This window comes from Staurois parvus, unplaced genomic scaffold, assembly GCF_062004578.1.
Source record: "Staurois parvus isolate SC_StPar_1 unplaced genomic scaffold, SC_StPar_1.0 ptg000021l, whole genome shotgun sequence".
Taxonomy (NCBI): domain Eukaryota; kingdom Metazoa; phylum Chordata; class Amphibia; order Anura; family Ranidae; genus Staurois; species Staurois parvus.
In genome coordinates, this window is record NW_028317817.1 from 5,330,466 (window position 1) to 5,354,875 (window position 24,410).

The 24,410-nt window shown below is 41.9% G+C and overlaps 1 protein-coding gene across 1 annotated transcript in view; it reads left to right on the forward strand.

Annotated features, from left to right (window-relative positions):
- Positions 1-4,999: 4,999 nt before the first annotated feature.
- The window catches only part of GADL1 (GAD like acidic amino acid decarboxylase 1), a 330,433-nt gene continuing 311,022 nt past the window's right edge, over positions 5,000-24,410 (forward strand). Inside the window, exon 1 of the mRNA XM_089690797.1 lies at positions 5,000-5,268. Coding sequence (XP_089546923.1) covers positions 5,226-5,268 — 43 coding nt within the window. The 5' untranslated portion in view covers positions 5,000-5,225. The remainder of the gene's footprint in view (positions 5,269-24,410) is intronic.

The window sequence follows — 24,410 nt, forward strand, 5'->3', positions numbered from 1 at the left end:
GCTGAGTGAGGCATAAAGTTTGTGTAAGGCTTCATTCCCACTGGCATTCCTGCATTTAGCTTTTCTAAATGCAAGAGAATTGAGAAGTATAAACAACTTCTGCTCTTCCCAGATATTTTTTTCTGCATTAAGATCTTTCTGCTTTTAGCTGCGTTTAGGTGCATTTAGATTGTTTAGTCACGGTTGCAAGTGTGTAAGCGCCCTCTAGGTAGCTAGGATTTGTTGTTTTGTTACCTAGAGGCTGGGTAGCAGCCTGAGATGAGTCAGCCTGGGAGTGAGATAGAGTGAGTTCACCTCAGGACAGGCTGGGAGGCTTTACAGGGCAGGGCTTCCTGGGTCCTCCCACCCTTCCAGAAGCTCTGAGAACTTTCTTGAAGAGGGGCGAAGGAGGGAAGGAGGCTCACATGTGCATGTTTGAGGGAATGTAGCCAATCCCCAGGAAGGAGGTTGGGCATTTTGGCCAAGAAAAGCCTTTACATGTGGCAGAGCCTGTGCAGCAGGGGCGTTGTTGGAGTTGGGTGGAAGATGGACTGAAAGAAGGGTGGAGTGTGGAGCCTGAGAGGGAGCCCCAGGGAGGGGAGCCTACCTACAGGCAGCATGCTGGAAAGAAGGATCTCCACTGCCCAAAGTCTCCTAGGGAGGACATGCTGTGCAGCAGGGGAGTTTTTTAGTTGGGTGGAAGATGGACTGAGAAAAGGGAGGAGTGTGAAGCCTGGGAGGGGGCCCCAGGGAGAGCAGGCTACCTACAGGCAGCATGCTGTGAAGAAGGATCTCCACTGCCCAAAGTCTCCTAGGGAGGATATCTTGTGTAGCAGGGGAGTTGTTGGAGTCGGGTGGAAGATGGACTGAGAGAAGGGTGGAGTGTGGAGCCTGGGAGGAAGCCCCAGGGAGGGGAGCCTACCTGCAAGCAGGATGCTGAAAAGAAGGATCTCCACTGCTAAAGGTTTCCTAGGGAGGACATCCGATGTAGCACGGAAGAAGCAAGCCCAGCGAAAAACCTGAAAGCAGCTACCAACCCACCACACTGGCTGGACAAGACAGTGTGAGTACTTCTGCACCTCCTGGGCCTGATAAAGGGAGAGGTGCAAGACCCAACTAGTTTTCATCTGGGACTACTTCATCATGTCAGCTCTTGGAATCCCTTGTCCAGGGATACTCTCAGTGCAGCCGGATGAAGAGGAAGGATTCGTGTGGAGTCTGAAAAGGTATAGTAAGAGGACTGTAATGCTCCTTAAAGAGACAGTGCTGTTTTTCTGATCCACATTTTTGTACAGTGTACAGGTTGCTAAGAAATTTGTCCTCAAGTTTGCAGTTCCTGGGGCATCCTATATACCCATAGACCCCATCCAAGTTGTTCACCCTTCAATAAAAACAACTAAAACACCAGCTCAAGGACTGTCCTACTGACTGTGGAAATGTAGAAAATATGTGTTGCCTGGCCATGCAAAGCTTAGGGAGACCCAAAACAAATCCAGTGGCATCGCGTTACACGTGTTTACACATATTTACATGCATTTAGTTGTATTCAGCACATTTAATCACATTCTGGACACAGAATTCTATTTTGTCTAAACACAGCTACACTGACCACAACTAAACGTAGGAAAATGTACTGTGTGAATGGCACTTTCGAAAACTCACTACATGGATTTATGCGTGTTTAGAAATGTCCTCTAAATGCATATAAAAGCAGGTTTGACAGTGTCAACGTGCATGAGAGCCAAATGTATGGAGACGCAGCGGCTGCATGGACACAGCCACCCCTCCAAATCTCAAATGCATGTGAATGCGGGTGAGCAGCCCTGAATGCACAATTCCTGCCAAATCAGGGCAAGTATCTGTGTCTGTTCAGTCAATGCATTGCCATACACTTACAGTACATGAGCTGCCTGCATGTTGCACAAGCCGCATAAACACATGACACATTTACAGACAGCAGGCCTCAGTGCCTGTGTGAATACAATATATATAGTTTAACTGTGAGGCCTCATACACACTGAAAGTTAAAAACACTGCTTTTTTTTTTGCATACAAGTGCACTGTATGTTTAGTCTGATGGTATATTGTTATAATTATATTTATTCATTTCTTAGCACCCTTGTTGTTTGAGCATGCAGAGCATGTATATTGTTTTCCCTATTTAGGGATGTATTAAGTCCCTGGGCAGGAGGGAAACATTTAGTTAGCCCATAGGGCATTGAGGTACACGCACATCTGTGGGGCCCCCACATGTAAGTAGGGTGCTATATCCTCATAATATCCTCAGCGCAGCAACATTTATGTTTGTACTCACACAATTGTTCACCATTACACTTTTGTGGTTTTGCTAGCAGCAGCCAGTCTAATCAATTAGCCCTCTGCGCAGTCTGCAATTATACATTTGAACGTGTTTAAACATGCATTAATGTGTGTCGAGCACTACAGAATTATAAATAATAATTATTATTATTAATAATAATAATCATAATAATAACATTTATTATTTTGCCCAATTAAATTAACGCCCAAATGCTTGACATGCCTAAATACATCATTATCATTATTATTATTATAATACAGGATTTATATAGCGCCACCAGTTTGTGCAGCACTTTACAATATAAAGGGAGACAATACAGCAATGATACAGTTCAATACAAGAGTGTTAGAAGGGCCCTGCTCCTTGGAGCTTACAATCTAGGAAATTATTATTATTATTATACAGGATTTATATAGCACCACCAGTTTGTGCAGCACTTTACAATATAAAGGGAGACAATACAGCAATGATACAGTTCAATACAAGAGTGTTAGAAGGGCCTTGCTCCTTGGAGCTTACAATACATCTAGACACTGTTAGATAATGAGTTTATGTGAAATCTCCATTAAACACTGTAAATAATATTGTAATTATGAATATATTTCAGTTAGAGCTGTATCAGTGTGGGTGTGCAATATGTTTTCCCATAAATTCCTGTTCTATAGATACCATAGTTGCCAGAGGAAATATTCTATTAATTACACCTTCTTTAGTGTATAACAAAAGTCTTTGCTGAGGATTCTCTTTCAGACAGTTTGGTGTCAGAGTTAGTTTACCTAAGAATGAGACCAAACCTTTTGGCTTCCCTTCAAAGGATTCCTCATTTAGATATGCAATGAAGGAGACCACCCTTTCATGAATACATAATTTCCCCAAAAAAAGTCATGAACTGGCGTGCCTAAATTCCATAAAGGCTGTGCCACGATTTGCCTGAAAGGGGGTTGGTGAATGCTAAATACAGGGGATTTGAAGTTCATTTGAAAATTACTAGAGGGGAAGCCTAAAACTATAGACACTAGGGAGAGAGAGAGAGGTTCTTTTTGGAACCCCAGGGAAAAGAATGGGACCTGTACGTCCAGTTCCATGGTAATTCTGGAATATATCCTTTGCACTTATATCTAAATGTTTATCTTATGTCTTTTCTGTCTCACTGTTTGTATTTTGTAATATGTTCGAGCTTTCTTAATAATGTTTCTTTTATGTAACTAGATAGATTGTGTTAGTTTAGACCTCCATCCTATTTACCAATACATTTTGGTTGTTATGTTAAACCTTTCACTTCTGGGTAAGAACTCTTAATTTACCATATCATATCAGAGAAATATTATATTTCATAATCTAGAGATTTGGTCAACAACACGTTTATATGCATCAAGCATTTTTTCTGCCAAAAGGCTGCTGCCAGGAGGAAAGGCATTTACCCTAGGTTCACACCTAAGCGTTCTATGCAGTGTTTTACCGAAATGCACTACAGTCCATTTAACATGATTTCTTATGGGACACATTAGCATCTCCGTGTTTTCACCTGGTGCATTTTTTGGAAAGGGTCAGGGACTTTTTTAAATGCAAAAAGTTGCATTTTTGGTTCTATAGACTTCAATGGAGACAATGCATAAAAGCACGTAGTGGGTTTTTTATGCATTTTGCATTTTAATCTGCCTAGCAACTAGAAAAAAAAACAAAACAAACAAGTGCAAAAAGCATCAAAAACGTGGAAAAACGCATGTGCAAAATGCACTGCAGAAATGGATTAAATGCAAACTGCATAGGTGTGAACCTAGCCTTAGGAGAGCTGGGTTAACACCCTGTGTGCATGGGGCCTTAGGGCTCGTTCACACTTGACTTTATTCCTAACTCTTGCCAAATGCCCCTATAGCACTTGCCAGGCATTAGACAGGTGTTTTGGGAAGCTTTTTAAACACTCCCCAAACGCCCTATGCGTGGTTCTGAGGCAGTTGATAGGCATTTGCGATGTGTTAAAACCGCACCACAAACGCCTATAATGAAGTTAAATGGTATTAACGCTCTGCAAACACCTGCCAGGCATTTGAGGAACGGCACCATAGACTTGAATAGGAAAAAAAAACACCATTGCTACAGTGTCACAGCCAGGGGCGGACTGACAACTCATGGGGCCCCCGGGCAATAGGGGATCACAGGGCCCCTGTGTCCTTGCCCAAACTCAAAAAAGCCTATGAAAAATGTACCATCTCATGGGACCCCCTACTGACCCCGGGTCCTCGGGCAGTGCCCCAGTTTCCAAATGGTCAGTCCGCCCCTGGTCACAGCTTGTCTCCTGTTACTGTCACTGCTGAATAGCTCAGCCTGCAAGTAAAAGTGATAAAAAAAAAAAAAAAAAAAAAAACAAAGCAATACAAAACATAAAAAGGCATCTGAAATAAAAAAAAAAATCTACATACTTAATAATAATCATAGTACCAATCACCTGCAGCTTACCGAATACAATGTATTTTACAATCGTGGTAACTTAACTTTAAATCCCAGACTCTTGCAAAGTTCATGTAATGTAGACAGCTATCTGGAAAGAATTCCAACATGGAGACTTGTCAGTGCAGCAAAGTCAGTGCTGTGTTTGTGTATTGCAGCTTTAAGTGTTGCCGTCCCTCCCTCTTGGCCATCTGGTCTGGACTTTTTTATCCTCCCATTCTGTACAGACTGGATAAGGGCCAGCTGGTATTTGTATTAATAGATGCCCTGCTTTGCTATTGGAGAAGCAGCAAGGCAGCAGCTGCAGCAGCAGGACAGACCAAAGCCAGGGAGAAGACAGGAACACTGACACCAGACACCTGTAAATTATTCACTTGTGCAGTGAGCACCCGCACTGATTTCCCCAGGGATCGGGATATCATTTGGGGAGTCCTTAGGAGAAGCAAGCAAAAGTCACCTTCAGCGGCCAGAGACATCAATGAGCAGCAGCCAGAATATACACACTGCCGGGCAGATGGAGGGTAACAGACTGTTCTTCTCTATTCTTCCAGCATCAGTTCATTAGGCACAGACAGCATGTAGCAGCCTAGATCAATATATAAGTTTGCTTTTACAATGACACAGCGAGCATTTTCATTCATTCGTTGTCTAATGTGTCTGTGACTATTTGTGCTGTGTGGCTTTTTTAGATTCCATGCTGAAAATGTGCGCCGATCTGTGTTTGTTTCAGTTACAGATAAGTGACAGCTGTGTTCACTTGTGAAACTTAGTAGAAGTATTGATTGTAATAGGAATGGACTGCGTTCTATATAGTTCAGTCACTGAATGAATGACCTACATGACAAAAGTGACTTACGAGTTTGGTTAACTTTTCTGAGTGTGATGGGGTGAAAAAGTTTTAAACAGTTTTGAAAAAAGTTGTAATTAGAGCGAATGGTCTTTCTATCATTTTAATAAATGAACGTTAGAAGAACGAAGCAAAATCAGATTGCCTAAGTTGTCTCAGTAACGTCATCAATATTTATTTATGTATTTGTCTTTGTAAGTGAAATATTTTACATAGTGTGAATAATGACCAAACGCAAAGGGCCAGATCTTGTAGGTAACAGCAATATTTGTGAGTTCTTTGGCCCCCTTCACACTAGGGGTTACATTAATGCACCTAATGGTCAGGGATGATAGTCCATAACTCCAGATTAAAATCAATAACAAAATATCTCTATTTCCTATTTATTAATGCACCTACGTACAATGTTTTATTGTTATCTTGCAATGCACCTTAAAGGATGAGTCCACCTTTTTAATAAAAAAAATAATAAATGTACATTTTTTTTGCAGGTAAAAAAATGTGCATTTATTATTTTTTGTTTGTGGAGCCACTAGAGCAGGGGTCTCCAAACTTTCCAACCAAAGGGCCAGTTTACTTAGGGAGGCTGGATTGTGGCTAGCGGGGGGGGGGGGGGGGGTAGAAAAAGTCTCAGGGCCAACACCAGTAGGAGTAAACAAAGTCTCAGGTGTGATGTTCATTTGCATAGTGCTTGTGGTCAGTAGGAAGAGGAGTATTGTACCATCATTGCTATCACTGTAAGGAACATTGGCCCATCATTGATATTAGTGGGAAGAACAGTATCCCATTGCTGGTGTCAGTTGGGGGAATTATACCCCACTTTTGGTGTCAGTGTTAGGAACAGTACCCCAAGGGCCGGATAAAGGCTAGCAAAGGGCCGCAGTTTGGAGACCACTGCTCTAAAGCATTGCACCAGTGATCAGCAGATCGCTAGTGCCATGTAGGCCCCCCCTTGACCTGTCAGCCCCCCCGCATGGCTGCGTCTTTTTTTAAATGTGAAAGCCAGTGAGTTTAGAGAAGATCCACCACTAGCTGTCAATGCAGGGGAGCGGGGGCGGGTGCATTCATAACATATTATATGTTACACCCTGAATATGGGTGTAACATGTAACATGTTATGAAAGGTGAACTTATCCTTTAACAAAAACCAAAATGTACCTTTTGTCAAAGTGGAATTAAGTTTATTGCCAACCTTCAATGGTCCAGCTTGGCATGATGTAATTATCCATATCTGGAGGGGGCCGCTGGGAGTGCTGATAACCACTATAGTAGCCTGTGCTACATATAGCCATAATCCTCTGGGTGCTGCTCAGTTGTCTTCCCCTCTGCCCACTAAACACAAGTGGTTACTCACTGGGCACCACCACCATTCAGAAATCCCCTTGTATTTTTTCAGTAAGTACAAGGCATTTTCTGATTGGACCAATACAGTGTGTAAGCGCTTCCACCTTCTCACATCTCAGCTCCGCCTGCTGCTCAGACTTACAGGCTGCTGAAGCCTCATATAACACGAATCACAAGAATAGCACTCGGAACAGCTTCCAACAATGGTTATCCTTTATTGCAAAAACATGTATAACAGCTGTAAAACATAAGACGCGTTTTGGATGTTAAGAGTCATGGCTAAGGCCTGATGGCTGAAATGCGTTGGATGTTTTATAGCTGTTATACATGTTTTTTCAATAAAGGCTGACCATTGTTGGATGCCATTCCGAGTGCTAATTTCTCTAGTGATTCGTGTTTTCCGATAGGACAAGGTGGAGAGGACGGGCAAATTACATCACAACCTGCCCCCGTGCAATCAGAGAATTCCTTCTGGAGATGCTGAGCGAGCCATCACCTCTATACAGTGTGCAGTGGGGAATCCACTTAAGAAGGACCCAGAAGATTGCAGCTATATGTAAGAAGGGCTGCTAAAGTGGTTATCCACACCCCCAATGGCCGTCTAGATATAAGATATCAATAATGGCATCATGCCAAGCTGAGCCAATCTGTGTTGGCAATAAATATAATTTCTGGAACTCTGCTTCATTTAGGTCACAGCATGTGTGTTGCAATGTACTGCAGTGCAGGTCATTGGCCACTCTAGTAGCAAGGTGGAATGTCATTCAGAATTATTGGCTCCACAATGTGTGATCTCAACGTAGCTCAATGATTGTAGTGCTTGACATAGAGAGCATGAAAGTGGGATGCCATTCAGAATTATTGGCTCCACAATGTGTGATCTCAACGTAGCTCAATGATTGTAGTGCTTGACATAGAGAGCATGAAAGTGGGATGTCATTCAGAATTATTGGCTCCACAATGTGTGATCTCAACGTAGCTCAATGATTGTAGTGCTTGACATAGAGAGCATGAAAGTGTTTGGTCTTCTGACCCAGTCTTTCAGTAATCCACACAGTGTCCTGCCATCAACCCATCCATGTCTGCGGCACCACACAGTTCCTATACAGAAACCCCTGGCTGTCCTGGTGGAGGTAGACTCCTGAGCACAAATGATATGGAGAGTAGCGTTTTAGTGATATAAGGACCAGTGCCTAAGCGCTACCTCTTTCCCAGTATGTCACAAATGGAGCAAAAACTTTACCCTCACATCGTAGCTGTGAAGAAAGTGTATAAACTGTCATTCCTGTCTGCATCATCCAATAGTTCATGCAATAGTTCATACATGTACCAAATTAGTAACTTACATACACATTATATGCATTACTGTATACTGTAAAATGTGTGCCATGATGATGTGCTATGATTTATGCACCATGTGATTGTTCAAAACAGGGGTGTCAAACTCAATTTCATAGCAGGCCGCATCGGCATTATGGTTGCCCTCAAAGGGGCAGTTGTATCTGTAAGACTATATAAATATATCTACTTTGTATCATATGAAATCATTGTCTCTGCATTCGATTACTGGTTTTAGTAATAACTTAAGACTTAGTCCTCATGCACTGGATGTTTTTACAGCGGCTGTTTTTGGCGTTTTTTTTTCTACAGTCAGTAAACTCCCCAGCATGTTATCCAATGTGTCCATGCACACATAGGCGTTAGTCCTCATGCACACTTGACGTTTTTACAGCTGCTGTTTTTAGCTTTTGAGGTTTTTTTCTACAGCTAGTAAACCCCCCAGCATGTTATCCTGCACACATAGACTGTAATCAACGTTTTTTGGCTTGGACGTTTTTTGGCTGGAAAAAAAACCCAGGACTAGTGGGTTTCTAGAGGAGTTTTTTAGCTGTAAAAACGCTCTAATGCTGAAAAACATGGCAAAATACAGTAAAACGCCTCAAACTGCCATTTTTGGACACTTTTTTGACCCCCAAAAAATATTTTTTGGGGCAAAAAAACGATTAAAAAATGCTAAAAACAACTTTAAACGCTAATGCAAAACTCCTGAAAAACTCACGTGTTTAACATGACTTTACACAGCCAACGTTACCAGCGTTATCAAAATGTTCAGTGTGCATGAGGACTTAAGCAGCATTTTTTGGCAGGGGAGTTTTTTGGTTGGAAAACAAAAAAAAAACAGAACTAGTGGGTTTCTAGAGGAGTTTTTTAGCTGTAAAAATGCTCTAAGGCCTCATGTACACTGCTGCTCCGAAACGTGAGTTTAGGTGCTTTTAGCGTTTTTTTTCCAAAGTCCCTGAACTCAACTCAATAAAAGCCTATGTGTCCATGTACACATTTATCAGAGTTTAGGAGCAGCAGAGTTTAGGGACAGTTAAACATTTGTGTTCTGAACGCAGAATAATCGCTTTCAGGAGAGAAACATTTTGGCCAAAAAATGCTAAATGCAGCAAAAACGTGTCTAGCCATGTTTAACGCTTGGGCATTTATCCATGTCAATGGAAAATACTCTGTCCAATCAAATAAAAATACATCCAATTGCTTAACGTGGCTAAGCATGGCTAAACACCAGTGGCGTCCCTAAGGGGGTGCGAGGGATGCAGGCCGCACCGGGTGACACCATCACAGGGGGTGCAGGACCAGGATGCCAGCAGAGCTTCTGGGCTCTTTGAAGGTCCTGGCCAGTTATTGGGGTGATCCCATATTCCAGTGCAGTGACAGCTGCCCCCGATGTATCGGTAGAATGAGTATCCCAGACCCGTGAAGATATGTATCCCCTGAAGCAACTGCGCATGTACCGGTTTCAGGCCGAAGAAGCCGATCTCCGATTTCCAACTTTAGCACAGAGCTGCCACAGTTAACCACTTACCGACTGCAAACCGCCGCAAACCTATACGAGGTTAACTGATCTTGCAACCCATAATGATCCACGGGATCGGCTTCAGTGGTTTTCAGCCTGTAAGGGGTTAACTGTGGTAGCTCTGTGCTAAAGTCAGAGATAGGCTTCTTCGGCCTGAAACCGACATATGCGCAGTTGCTTCAGGGGCTACATATCTTCATGGGTTGGTATACTCATTTTACCGCTACACCGGCACTGCTCCTTCCTCTCTGGAGGGGTGACACCACGTGTTACTGCACCGGGTTACACCAACCCTAGGGACGCCTCTGATAAACACAGCTAAACAGAGTACTGCATTTGCATGCGTTTTGGCCGTGTTTAGCGGTTTTCTGCTGCCAGGAAAGTTTATTGACTAGGTGAGTTCATGTGTACATGAGGCCTGCCCCTAAACTCTGCTGCTCCTAAACTCTGGTAAACGTCTATGTGTACATGGACATGGAGGCTTTTATTGAATTGAGTTTAGGGATTTTGGCAAAAAACTGCCAAAAGCTCCTAAACTCATGTTTAGGAGCAGCAGTGTACATGAGGCCTAACGCTGCTAAACGCGGCAAACCAGCATTTTTTTATGTTTTGGGATGGTTTTTTTTTTAGCAAAAATGTTATTTCTTTTTTGTGTGTAAAAAAACGCTAAAAAATGCAAGTGCAGAAAAATGCAAATAAACGCTAATGCAAAAACGCTAAAAAATGCAGAAAAACTCACGTTTTTAATGTGACTTTATACAGCTAATGCTACCGGCGTTTTTAAAATGCATAGTGTGCATGAGGACTTAAGCTGTGAAGAGCAGGTGCAGGCTGGCACGGAGACCACACTCCTGTAGTAGATGGTGTACGTCTGTTAAGGCGGGTCGCACACCACTGGTATCATCCACAAGAAACTTTATTGGAGACTTCTCAGACAGAACATTGTTCTGCCATGGTGTTCTGTCTGAGCAGTCTCCAATAAAGTCTCTTGTGGATGATGCCAGCTGTGTGTGACTTTCCTTTTCAAATGACATAGAATTGTATTATTCTCAAAAAATTATAAGTAGATGTCCAGAGCTCCCCATCCCCCCCCCCTATATCAGATGCCAAGAGCCCCCATCATCAGAAGTCAAGAGTCCCCCACCCCTGTTTATATCACAGTGCAACCCCCTTACCTTGGGCTGCTGCAGTTGGGTGTGGAGCTGGGAAGCAGAAAGTGCAAGATCTGGAGGAGGACCAGAGGAAGGCTGGAGTCTGCTGAATGCTGGGACCAGGGGAGGTGGAGACAAGGGGGTGCTGTGGCTGCACAGAGAGGTGCAGGATCTGAAGGAGGAGTTCTGTCCTCCTCTCTACTACCAACTACTGAGATGAGGGGCAGAGATGAGCCTCTTCATGGCTGCATGGAGAAGCACAGGATCTGGCAGAGGAGTTCTGTCCTCTTCTCTGCTGCTGACTACTGAGATGGAGGGGAGAGATGAACCTCTTCGGGGTTGCACGGAGATGCACCGGATCTGGCAGAGGAGTTCTGTCCTCCACTCTGCTGCTGACTGCTGAGACAAGGCGGCTGTAGGAGATATGCGAAGGCCACGTGAAATGGCTTGGTAGGCTGAATTCAGCTTGCGGGCCTTGTGTTTGACACGTGGTTTAAAATTATGCTCCTATCAGTCATAAAATTAATACCATATAATGTACTGAATAACTATGATTGCTTTTCTTAAAGTATTTAAAAGAACAGGCAGGGGCGGACTGACCATTTGGAAACTCGGGCACTGCCCGAGGGCCCGGGGTCAGTAGGGGGCCCCATGAGATTCCCCTGGTACCTTTTTCATAGGCTATTTTGAGTTTGGGCAAGGACACAGGGGCCCCATGATCCCCTATTACCCAGGGGCCTCATGAGTTGTCAGTCCACCCCTGAGGACAGGTGTAGATGGCCACCAAAGAAGCTGTCTGAGAAATGCTTGCATCAAGCTCTTCTTTCTGCAAAGAGCAGTGCAAAACATGCCTATTCATTTTGCCTACAGCAAAACTGGCAAATGCATTTGTACATGCAAAGAACCCTAAAAGCTTTTGAAAGGGGGCACCAGCTGCATCGAGGATAGCCTGGTGGCTTAAAAGACATCTAAATGAGCCCTAAAGGTTAAATAGAATAAGCTGAAAACCTTAGCAAAACTAAAAACTCTTCTACACCTAATCCTTAGATATGGTGGCTGTATTTCCCTTCACTTATGACCCAGAGACACAATGTGAAGTTAAGGTAAATCTCTATAAAGCAAGGAGACTTCCACTGTTAAACAGGTGTAACTAGAACAGGTGTCCCCATTGGAAGGTTTCCCCTCACCACCTGCTTTAGTGACATTTGTAACATTTTTGACTTCCCATCATTTTTTGTCTCAGTGACAATGGTTACCTGGACAAATCAAACATAAAGGGTGAATTTACCTAGTGGGGATACAGACAACACAAACAACATGATAGGAATTCTAAACCTTTTCTACTCTAACCAAAACATGAAACAAAAAGCTTTTCGCTATACATACGCTTTGAAGTGGAACTCCAAGAAAAAAGCAATGTTTTGATATTTGCTATATACCAATATATTGCCTATAATGATGGGAGTTTATGCGTGGATGCTTCATTGGTAAAACCCACTTTCCTTCATCCCTGAAACTATTGTAGTCAACAAACTTTTGGCGCTGTAAATCAGTTTCATCCCTTATACAGTCAAGAAGAGCATTGCCTGCTCTCCCCTTTCCTCCTTTCATAAAACATCTTGTATTTTTTTTTTGCAGAATACAAAACATTTTGTGATGTTGATCCAACCCTCCTCTCTTCTTATCCAATCACAGAATGCCTTGTATTCTCTGAAGAAAATATAAACCACTTTATGAATGGAGGAAGGCAGAGAGCGAGTGATGTTCTATGCTGTATTAGAGATAGACGTTTGGAGATTATGGTAGTTGTAGCAATGAATGAGTGTTATGTAACACTGCATCAGCCACATATGAAATACCCATCATTAGAGATACCTTTTTAATACAAAGTAAACATCAAAAATATATTTTTCCCCCTATAGTTCTGCTTTAATCAAAATGGGAAATAGTGTTTATTTTGGATAGGAAAAGGTGCCTAATATCAGCCTTCATCTCTTAACCCTTACCCTTTCTTGTTACTGTCAGTGAAGTCACTCAGCCTCCCCACAGCCTCTAGAAAACCGAGGATCCCAAATTTTATGGGAATTTTCAGTATGTGCAGCGCAGGAACAAAGACTGGAATCCTCAGCTTTCCCAGGAGGCTATAATGAGGCTTAATGGAGAGTTGTGATCCAAGAACCATATTCTTTAGCATGGGGAAGGGCATGATGAGCATTAGTTAGACCCCTTTCAGACAAGCCAACCATTTCGGTCTACCTGTCAGTTTTTCTAGCCGACCCGATCAGACACTCCATTGCTCTGCCTGCATCCAATCCGATCCTGTCTGATAAAAGCAGACAGATGGGAATCCATTCCCCATCCATTTGGCGGATAGGAAGGAAATGGACAGGCGGTCCATTTTCATTCGACAGCCCTTAGAGGACAGTGGGCTGTGTCCATGTCCTCTCTGCAAAAGCAGAGGAGACATGGACCTGTCATCCACTTGCTCAGCGTGGATCAGCGGGCAGAACCCCCATTGAGCAAACAGATCTGCTGATGGGTCTGCCATATGTGAAACAGGCCTTAGTTTGTCCTGCTTTAGGCAAATCTGGTGTTATGAACCTAAACACTACCAAAATAAGCATGCTACAACGGGTAAGTGCAACACCCCGGGTGCAACTGTATGTGATTAATTTACAATGCTTAAAACATATAAAATGATGAGCCAACATTTGTTACATGCCATCATTCTCCTTCCTGTCACTTTTAGAAAACAGGCATCTTTATTTAGCATTGGTATTTAAACAATGGGCTACAGCAGTGGAAGTCATGGCAGCTTAGAAAATTACTAGAGGTCATGTAGTTTCTAACATAATACTATGCTGTTGATTCTTTTCCAAAAATATCTTAATTAATGATCAGTGGAATATATTTTAGTTACCTGAAGAATGGGTGCAAGGTAGAGCTTTCTTTAGCTGTAGTTGGTTTTATTTTATTTTTTTCTGTTTGAGCATAAAGAAAAATATGAATGTTCATAATACATCATTAATATAAAATACAAAGTAATTGAAAGAGGGTAAAGAAATAATTTGCAAACTTTTAATACAAGGGAAAGAGGCCAGAGCCAGTGAGAGTGTTTAGTTTTTGGTCTTTGTCCCCATTATGGAGATTTCCTCTCACTTCCTCTGTGGTCACAAGTACAAGAAGTGTGAAGATTATATTCAATGACATCACAGGCAGCAATTAAAATACTTTTTCTATAGTGTGGTAAAAGGACTTCTCATATGCTGTTTTTGCTGCCTGTGTCCTTGCAAAGGAGGTAGAGGAAATTCTGAGAACAGGTACAACAGTAAAAAAAAATCCTTCCTACTCTTCCCAAAAGTAAAAATGTTAACAGTGGAGTTCTAAGTTAAAGTTGAATTGTGCCCACACAGTGTTCCCGGAGCTCTTACCACAATGTGCAAATGTGGCATATTTGCCTAGATTGCCTACCGTCAGTAGAGAAAAGTTTGTGCTTCCTCATTGCTCCATTGCTACTGCTGCTATTTTCTCTTGATTTATGTTTGAAGTTTTCTTTTTTAAGCCTTTGGTTGGCCAATGATGATGTAATTCCTGCACATGCACACAATAGTTACATAATCTCAGCATTCAACTCTTAGGATAGGTTCACTCTTCTGCAATCTGATTTTCAGTGTGATTATGAAGTGCAACTTGGATGCTACTTTGATGCTACTTTAAAGTGGTTTACAACAACTCACTGCTCGACGCTTTATTATAGATGTAGTGGCCAAAATACACACACACACACACACATATATATATATATATATATATATATATATATATATATATATATATACATACAGTATATAGTATACTATATTGCCAAAGTATTGGGACACCCCTCCAAATCATTGGATTCAGGTGTTCCAATCACATCCATGGCCACAGCTGTATAAAATCAAGCACCTAGGCATGCAGACTGCTTCTACAAACATTTGTGAAAGTATGGGTCGCTCTGAGGAGCTCAGTGAACTCAAGCGTGGTAACATGATAGGTTGCCACCTGTGTAATAAGCCCATCCGTGAAAATGACAGTGCGGGGTCAGCGCATGCTGAAGCGCACAGTGCACAGAAGTCCCAAACTGTCTGCAGAGTCAATAGCTAAAGACCTCCAAACTTTGTGTGGCTTTCAGATTAGCACAACAGTGCGTAAAGAGCTTTATGGAATGGATTTCCATGGCCAAGTAGCTGCATCCAAGCCTTACATCACCAAATGCAATGCAAAGCATCGGATGCAGTGATGTAAAGCACACCGCCACTGGACTCTAGAGCAGCGGAGACATGTCCTCTGGAGTGACCAATCACACTTCTCTGTCTGGTAATCCAATGGATGTGTCTGGGTTTGGCAGTTGCCAGGAAAATGGTACTTGCTTGACTGCATTGTGCCGAGTGTAAAGTATTGTGGAGGGGGATTATGGTGTGGGTTTGTTTTTCAAGGGTTGGGTTTGGCCCTTTAGTTCCAGTGAAGGGAACATTTTGGACAATTTCATGCTCCCAACTTTGTGGGCAGAGTTTGGGGATGGCCCCTTCCTGTTCAAACATGACTGTGCACCAGTGCACAAAGTAAGGTCCATAAAGACATGGATGAGCAAATTTGGGGTGACGGAACTTGACTGGCCTGCACAGAGTCCTGACCTCAACCCAATAGAACACTTTTGGGATGAATTAGAGTGGAGACTGAGAGCCAGGCCTTCTCGTCCGACCTCAGTGCCTGACCTCACAAATGTGCTTATGGAAGAATGGTCAGACATTCCCATAGACACACTCCTAAACCTTGTGGACAGCCTTCCCATAAGAGTTGAAGCTTCTTTAGCTGCAAAGGGTGGGCCAACTCAATATTGAACTCTACGGGTTAAGACTGGGATGCCATTAAAGTTCATGTGCGTGTAAATGCACGCGTCCGAATACTTTTGGAAATATAGTGTATGTGGACCAAAAACACAAGCCACTCTAGTAATCACCAGGAGCAGTGTGTTATAGGACAAGGAAAAACTGAACTGAAGAGCTCTATGGATAGAGGCCTCAAGATGGTGCTAACTTAACTAGAGTACCCAGACATATTCATAGTGTTCTCAGCAAATACATGCGATCCAAAATAATTAAAAGGTACTTCCGGTGCTCACACCAACACTGCTGAAGGCTCAGGAGGCTGGCGTTTTACATCAATCACCCCAGTATCCACACCTTCAGTATTTTGGATGGACATGTTACCTTCAGCACCCAAAGCGTCTTCACAGATGGATTAATCCCATGTCTTTTACATTGGCCTCCCCAGCAATTTGTTACAGCCTGCCGGTATGTTATACTCTATTTCTGCCCCCAGCATGGTTAAGATGTCATGATCCTTTATGACTTATTAAACCATTTCAAGCATTGACTGTTGGAAGCAATTTGATTCATTAAACTTTTACCTTTTAATTATTTTGGATTGCATGTGTTTGCTGACAATACTGTGAATACGTCTGGATACTTTAGTTGAGTAAGCACTATCTTGTGACCTCTATCCATAACGCTCTTTGTACAGTTTTTCTTTGAAGTGGTTTGCATATCCTGTGGAGCAAAAATGGTGCTGGAATTGCATCAAAATGGTACATAAACCTTTTCCAAAATCACACCATGCTGAGTTACATTGAATTATGAATGGGCACCATTAAAAACAATGTGATTTCCGTTGTCATGATGTTCTATGTTACTCAAGCCGCCTCCGAAATCACATAGTGTGAACAAGGCCTTATTTGCATAGAGAAGCTATGATTGTTCACTGTACTATGCATGCACACAGTGAGTACATAATATAAAAAATTGTTAGCAGGAAGGGAAAAAGATTTAATGGTAAAAGAACCACACAGAGTTTCATAAAAGTTTCATAAAACTCTGCCATCTAACAATTTTTATTCTTTAAAGTGGTTGTAAAGGCAGAAAGTTTTTAAGCTTCTGTGTTTAGCTGATCTTGATCCAGCGCTAGGGCAGCAACAATACTCTCTTTCTCTACTCACTGGACAGCCTCTGGCTCTTGCTGCTGTCAATCAAATCCTGTGAGGAGGGAGGGCCAATTCACGCTGTATGCGTCAGTATATACACACATCCTGGCTCTGGATCAAGCCCACATGAGTGCCCACATAGCAATCAGCTTGCACTCAGAAGGGAGAAGGAGCCAGAAGAGCCAGCGGATGTCCCCAGAAGAGGAGGATCAGGGCTGCTCTGTGCAAAGCCATTGCACAGAGTATGTAAGTATGATGTTCATTATTTAAAGGATAAGTTCACCTTTAGTGAACTTAGGGTGTAACATGTAACATGTTACCAAAGACCACCTGCCTGCGCCCCTCCAATCCCCTGTTGTGACAACGGGCTGGGGATCTTCTCCCCACACCCGATGTCACAATTTACTTTTTAAATTTTTCATCCACTTATTTTTGCTGGTATAAAAGAAAAGTAGAAAAAAAAACAACAGCACTTTAAAGTTTGGTCAGTTTTTGCTTTTGAGATTTGTATGGTACAGAAAACTTAGGGACATGGCAGGAGTGTATCCTTTCCCTAGATAGTTTGTTCTAAATGTTGTCCTTCTTCCCCATTTTAGATCTAGTTGGGAGATATGAGGCTCAATTTACAAACCTAACACACCAGGATGAGGATGTTCATTTAAAAAAATAATGACAGTTACTTTCCATTGAGTCCAACTAATTAGTGCCTTTGTATGTGTGGTGCACTGTTTGTATGCGTGGTGCAATGTATGATACATTTAGTTGTGTAGTTGTAGTGACTCCTTTTATGTTTCTTTCCTAAATGGAGCTGCCTCTCACTGCTTATGGTGTCAGCAGTGTTGCTGAGAGCAGAACGTCTGACTGACAGCAGATCATTAAGTTCTAATACAACAAAATTAGTCATAACAAACTAAGAAAAATCTTTTAATAATGATTTTAATATTTTTTGGATTCAGCAGCTTTTCTCATGATCTTTATCAGTCTTTTTGTGAAGGTTTTTTATATGTTTCTTATAAAACAGAACTCAATTATATGTGAGCACCACAAACTGAAAACACTATTTAATTCATTTTATAATATAGTTTTCTATCTATTTACTAATGCTGTTAGCATAAGGATTAAAAGTAGTTAAAGTGGAACTTTAGTCAGAAAATTAAGTCCTGATAGATCATTTCAGGCTGGCCTAGTATAGCTATGTAAAACAATACAAATAAGTGCTTATATTGTTTAAAATCCAATAAAGCCCTGTCTCACCATGTGTGCACAGCCTCACTTGTCCTGTATTCTCACACTCTGCCAATAATCAGTCAGTCACTACAGGCTGATATTCTGCAGGCTCACAATTTACTGGTAGGAAGCAACAGGAATGACACAGACTGTGCTGAGCAAACACAGATTAGGAAAGGAGAAAAGAAGAGCAGGAGAGGTGAAGGGCAACCTCTGCTGTCAGGGAGACACAAAAGAATTAAATTTACAAGGTTAGTGTCTTATCTTATCTCCCTGATATTCTCATGATATTCTCATTGTTCTCTCCTGGTAGAGGCAGAGCTATGAAGTGCAGCACTGTAGAGCTTCTGTCAGCCTCCCCCTCTAGCTGATCCAAGGCATACAATAAAGGCTGGAAATGCACATATTTTAATTACAGAAAATTACATATAGTTTTTGAGACCAAAGAGAGGGAGAGAGTTTTTAATAAGGAAGTGACTGCTCTGTGCTTCAACATAATGGCAACCTCTAGCAAGGAGAAACAGGAGCATTACTGGATGTAATTTACAGCACACACTAATTTTTGTGACATAATTATTAATTTGAAATGTACAGGTGAAACTCGAAAAATTTGAATATAGTGCAAAAGTTCATTTATTTCAGTAATGCAACTTAAAAGGTGAAACTAATATATGAGATAGACTCATTACATGCAAAGTGAGATAGTTCAAGCCGTGATTTGTCATAAGTGTGATGATTATGGCTTACAGCTCATGAAAACCCCAAATCTACAATCTCAGAAAATTAGAATATTACATGCAATCAATAAAACAAGGATTGTATTTGTACATAAAACAATATCGGACCTCTGAAAAGAATAAGCATGCATATGTACTCAGTACTTGGTTTGGGCCCCTTTTGCAGCAATTACTGCCTCAATGCGGCGTGGCATGGAAGCTATCAGCCTGTGGCACTGCTGAGGTGTTATGGAAGACCAGGATGCTTCAACAGCGGCCTTTAGCTCTTCTGCATTGTTCAGTCTCATGTCTCTCATCTTTCTCTTGGCAATGCCCCATAGATTTTCTATAGGGTTCAGGTCAGGCGAGTTTGCTGGCCAATCAAGCATAGTAATCCCATGGTCATTGAACCAGGTTTTGGTGTTTTTGGCAGTGTGGGCAGGTGCCAAGTTCTGCTGGAAAATGAAGTCAGAATCCCCATAAAGCTCATCTGTGGAAGGAAGCATGAAGTTCTCCAAAATCTCCTTGTAGACGGCTGCATTACCCTGGACTTAATGAAGCACAGTGGATCAACGCCAGCAGATGACATGGCTCCCCAAATCAACACAGACTGTGGAAACTTCACACTGGACTTCAAGCATCTTGCAGTGTGTGCCTCTCCATTCTTCCTCCATACTCTGGGCCCTTGGTTTCCAAATGAGATGCAAAAGTTGCTCTCATCAGAAAAGAGGACTGTGGACCACTGAACAACAAACCAGGTCTGTTTTTATTTAGCCCAGGAGCAGCTTGACAAGAGGAATACAACATTTGAAGCCCATGTCCAGGATCCGTCAGTGTGTAGTGGCTCTTGATGCACTGACTCCAGCATCAGTCCACTCCTTGTGAAAGTCCCCAACACTTTTGAATGGCCTTTTCCTGACAATCATCAACAGGCTGCGGTCATCCCTGCTGCTTGTGCACCTTTTTCTTCCACATTTTTCCCTTCCACATAACTTTCTATTAATGTGCTTTGATACAGCACTTTGGGAACATCCAACTTCTTTAGCAATTACCTTTTGAGGCTTTCCCTCCTTGTGGAGGGTGTCAGTGATGGTTTTCTGCACAACTTTCCCATGATTGTGATTCCTACTGAACCAAATTGAGAGACCATTTAAAGTCTCAGGAACCCTTTGCAGGTGTTATGGCTTAATTAGCTGATTAGAGTGGGACACTTTGAGCATAGAATATTGCACCTTTTCACAATATTCAAATTTTCTGAGATTGTGGATTTGGGGTTTTCATGAGCTGTAAGCCATAATCATATTACCACAGGAGGATACACAGGAGGCTGAAGACAAAGAAGCACTAATCCTGAGCACTGCCTCAATTTAAATAGCCCATCTGACGCCAACATGCATCACGAGTGCATGTGAGCACGGCGATGCGCATGGGTACGCACACCATGTACGCACGGTTTAGCGCATGTGCCTAATGTATTAGTCTGTGAAAATGCACAGAAGACCGTCCAGAGGAGCCATATCGTTTATTGGCATGCCCTTCCTGACATAGGCATTTTAAAAAAGAAATATGTTCTTTACCCTTTACGACACTGTTGGAAGCTCTTTTTTTATGAGGTGGATTGGTAACTGGAGAAGATAGTGCAGAAGAGGAGAGTGGAGATTGGGTGCATTCTAGCCCGATTGTGGTTGTAAGGTTCTGGTGAGGCTTCATTGCGTGGTGAAAGATTGTTGGTGGTATAATGTGAGATCACTACATGTTTATGTGAGCACGGTTTTGGTTTGATAGTATCACCCTATGGTGGTTTTTGTTTTTATATATCCATGAGGAATTATTGCACAGAAGGGATGGACACTGCTACACCGACCCCAGGAGTCCAATGTTGAGGAATGGCCTCAGTCGCTGTTCTGGCCACGCCCTCTGATGCGTTTCACCCTACCCACCGGGGCTTGGTAACAGAGGGCGTGGAGGGAAGTGGAGACAGTGACACTGGATTGTTATTGAGCACAAGTGTGATTTGACCCATTCTAAAAGAGGGGTCTTACTATCTGGTGAGCATTTAAGATATTAGTGAGAAGATCACTTGAAGAGTGTTGTTTAAGGAACTTGTTGTTTAAGGAACTTTGCACATGTGGATATCATCACTGGGAATAAGGACTATCATCAACAACACATTTTTAAAAATGTTTTAACATAGTGAATTGGGATTAGAACATCTGTCAAGTTTTTATTGCTGTCTGTGCCCCCATTAGGGAGACTCACCCTCTATTTGTACTGTTTATCATTATCACTTAAAGTAAAAGAGAATTCAAACTCTATAGTGCCACAATTGCTTAAAAAAATATCAGTACCAAAATCCAATATGCAACTTTATATCAACCAATATAATGTCCTCCAAAGTCACTTCAATGTATATACTGTGCCTTGTGTGCTACCTCTTTATAATAATCTACCAGCTCCTAAAATTATGCTCTCTGTGTATAACCACCACCACCAGATGTGATCTCACCTGGACAATTTGATCTCACATAACTTGCTTGGTCAAAAAAGATTTTGCCTTTCTGTATGAATTTTCACATTTCAGTCAGATATTCCTGAGACTTTCCGCTGGCGGTAGATGCCATTTATGGTTTTCAGTTTTGCCCTTCTGTCTCCTTATCTTCCTGCAGTGCTTCTTCTTTATTTAGGCACTCTTTTTAGCTCAGCACTGTATGAAAAAAAATACTAAGGTAGTGTTTTATTCCTAATAAAAATGTATTCCTCTCCCAAGTACAGAAATACACTCGCTTAAAATGGGTGCTAAATCACACCAAATATTACCAGCATGTATTAAGTAATATAGAGATCATGTGCATCAGCGTACTCACTGTCTATTACTGCACTGCTACTGTTACCAAGCATCATGACCCCATCCAGACCCCACCCCTACATGTTTCGTCATTGGGACACATAGGGGTGGGGCCTGGATGACATCATGACAAGGGTTATAACTCTTCCTTACGGTATCCAAAATGAAAAAAAAGTGTTGCCTTTAGTTCTACTTTAGTTGAATTTGTAGTTCCTCAAATAGCAAACATATGCATTTAATTGAACATATTATTAAATCCCATGGCTGCTGGTCCTTGAGAAATTGATTGTGTGAGGAGATGATGATTCATCTTCCTTTGGGGAAAATTAGGGAAAACATTAAAACAGACCCTTGTGTGTTTGGTGAACTAGGTCATATTGAAAGATTCCCCAAACTTTAAGCAGTGATTAATGAAGTGTTACTTTAAAGAATGCAGAGAAGCCGTCCTTGAATGTATCAACACTGGGTCAACACTGTCTATTCTGCACATTTGACAATGTTTTACAGGTATACAGTGTTTACACTTTTATGGGTGCCATGCCAGAAGGAGAAACGATAACTAATCATCTTGCATATTTCACATTCAGAAAATAGAAGGCATTATTAGCATAGTTTATTAATACTCGCAGCCAAGCATTGTTTGTTTTTCCAATAGCTAATGAATTCATAAGTGACTTTAAAATAATATACAGTTGTGTCCAAAATTATTCAACCCCCACTGAAATTGAGTGTTTTGGCCAGTTTGACATTGCTTTTGATCATTCAGTCATCTTGCTTACATTTACATTAAAGAGGCACTTGTAGGTCAGACAAATATAACATAACAGTTATAATGAAATAACCACAAATGTCTTTTCTGTGCTCACAGCATTATCAGTTTTATTCAACCCCCAAGTGACATTCAATCTTAGTACTTAGTACAGCATCCTTTTACAGTTATAACAGCTTTTAAACGTGAAGCATAGCTTGACACAAGTGTCTTGCAGCGATCTACGGGTATCTTCGCCCATTCTTCATGGGCAAAGGCCTCCAGTTCAGTCACATTCTTAGGCTTGCGCACTGCAACTGCTTTCTTTAAGTCCCACCAGAGGTTCTCAATCGGATTTAAGTCTGGTGACTGCGATGGCCACTCCAAAATGTTCCAGCCTTTCCTCTGCAACCATGCTCTAGTGGACTTGGAGGTATGCTTGGGATCATTGTCCTGTTGAAAGGTCCAACGTCTCCCAAGCCTCAGGTGTGTGACGGACTGCATCACGTTTCCATCCAATATCTCCTGGTACTGAAGAGAATTCATGGTACCTTGCACACGCTGAAGCTTCCCTGTACCTGCAGAAGCAAAACAGCCCCAAAGCATGATTGACCCTCCACCATGCTTCACAGTAGGCAAGGTGTTCTTTTCATCATAGGCCTTGTTCTTCCTCCTCCAAACATAGCGTTGATCCATGGGCCCAAACAGTTCTAATTTTGTTTCATCAGTCCACAGAACACTATCCCACAACTTTTGTGGTTTGTCCACATGGCTTTTGGCATACTGCAGTCGACTCTTCTTATTCTTTGGAGACAGCAAGGGGGTACGCCTGGGAGTTCTGGCACGGAGGCCTTCATTACGCAGTGTGCGTCTTATTGTCTGGGCTGAAACTTCTGTACCCACATCTGACAAATCTTTTCTCAGTTCCTCAGCAGTCACACGGGGACTTCTCTCCACTCTACGCTTCAGGTAGCGCACAGCAGTCGAAGTCAGCATCTTCTTTCTGCCACGACCAGGTAGCGTTTCAACAGTGCCCTTTGCCTTGAATTTGCGAATGATGCTTCCTAAGGTGTCTCTTGGTATGTTTAACATCTTTGCAATCTTCTTATAGCCATTGCCCTTCCTGTGAAGAGAAATCACCTCTTCTCTTGTCTTCCTGGACCATTCTCTTGCCTTCACCATGTTTGTAACCACACCAGTAAATGTCTAGAAGGAGCTGAGTATCACAGTCATTTTAAAGCTGCCTAATTGGTGCTTATTATGCTTGATTGCTGCTCGGTGACATCCACAGGTGTTTTCAATACCTGATGGAAAGCACCTGTATGAACCTCTGTTCTTCAGAGTGGTAGTCTTTAAGGGGTTGAATAATTGTGGCAATGAAGAAACCACATAAGAACCATTTACTACTGTATTACATAAACAATTGATGTCATTTTAGTTGCATTTGGGTAGTTACAACGTCCTTGTAGGATTTGATTCTGAATACAATTCCAAATGTACACTATAGTCCCTAAACCCCTTTACAGCATTGGGGGTTGAATAATTTTGGACACAACTGTATGTGATGTCTGTTCAAGGACACAAATGCAGAGTATTTGAGCTAATGCATGACACTGGCTTATAAAACATGACATTTTGAGAACAACTTCAGCATATTTATACTCATTACACTGCACTGTTTAAACCACACTGTATAAACGTCAGGTTCATTTTAACTATGTTTTTATTACACTTTTTTTACACATACAAATGGAATGACAATTGGTTTAAATAGCACTGGAACTAGCAAATACATAGAATAGATTTACATTTTGCAAGAGTATTCATTTATTACTTATATAAAATGATGAAGAAGGGTAACAGAAGAGAAGAAATATGTATTAGCACCTGATAATATAGAGGA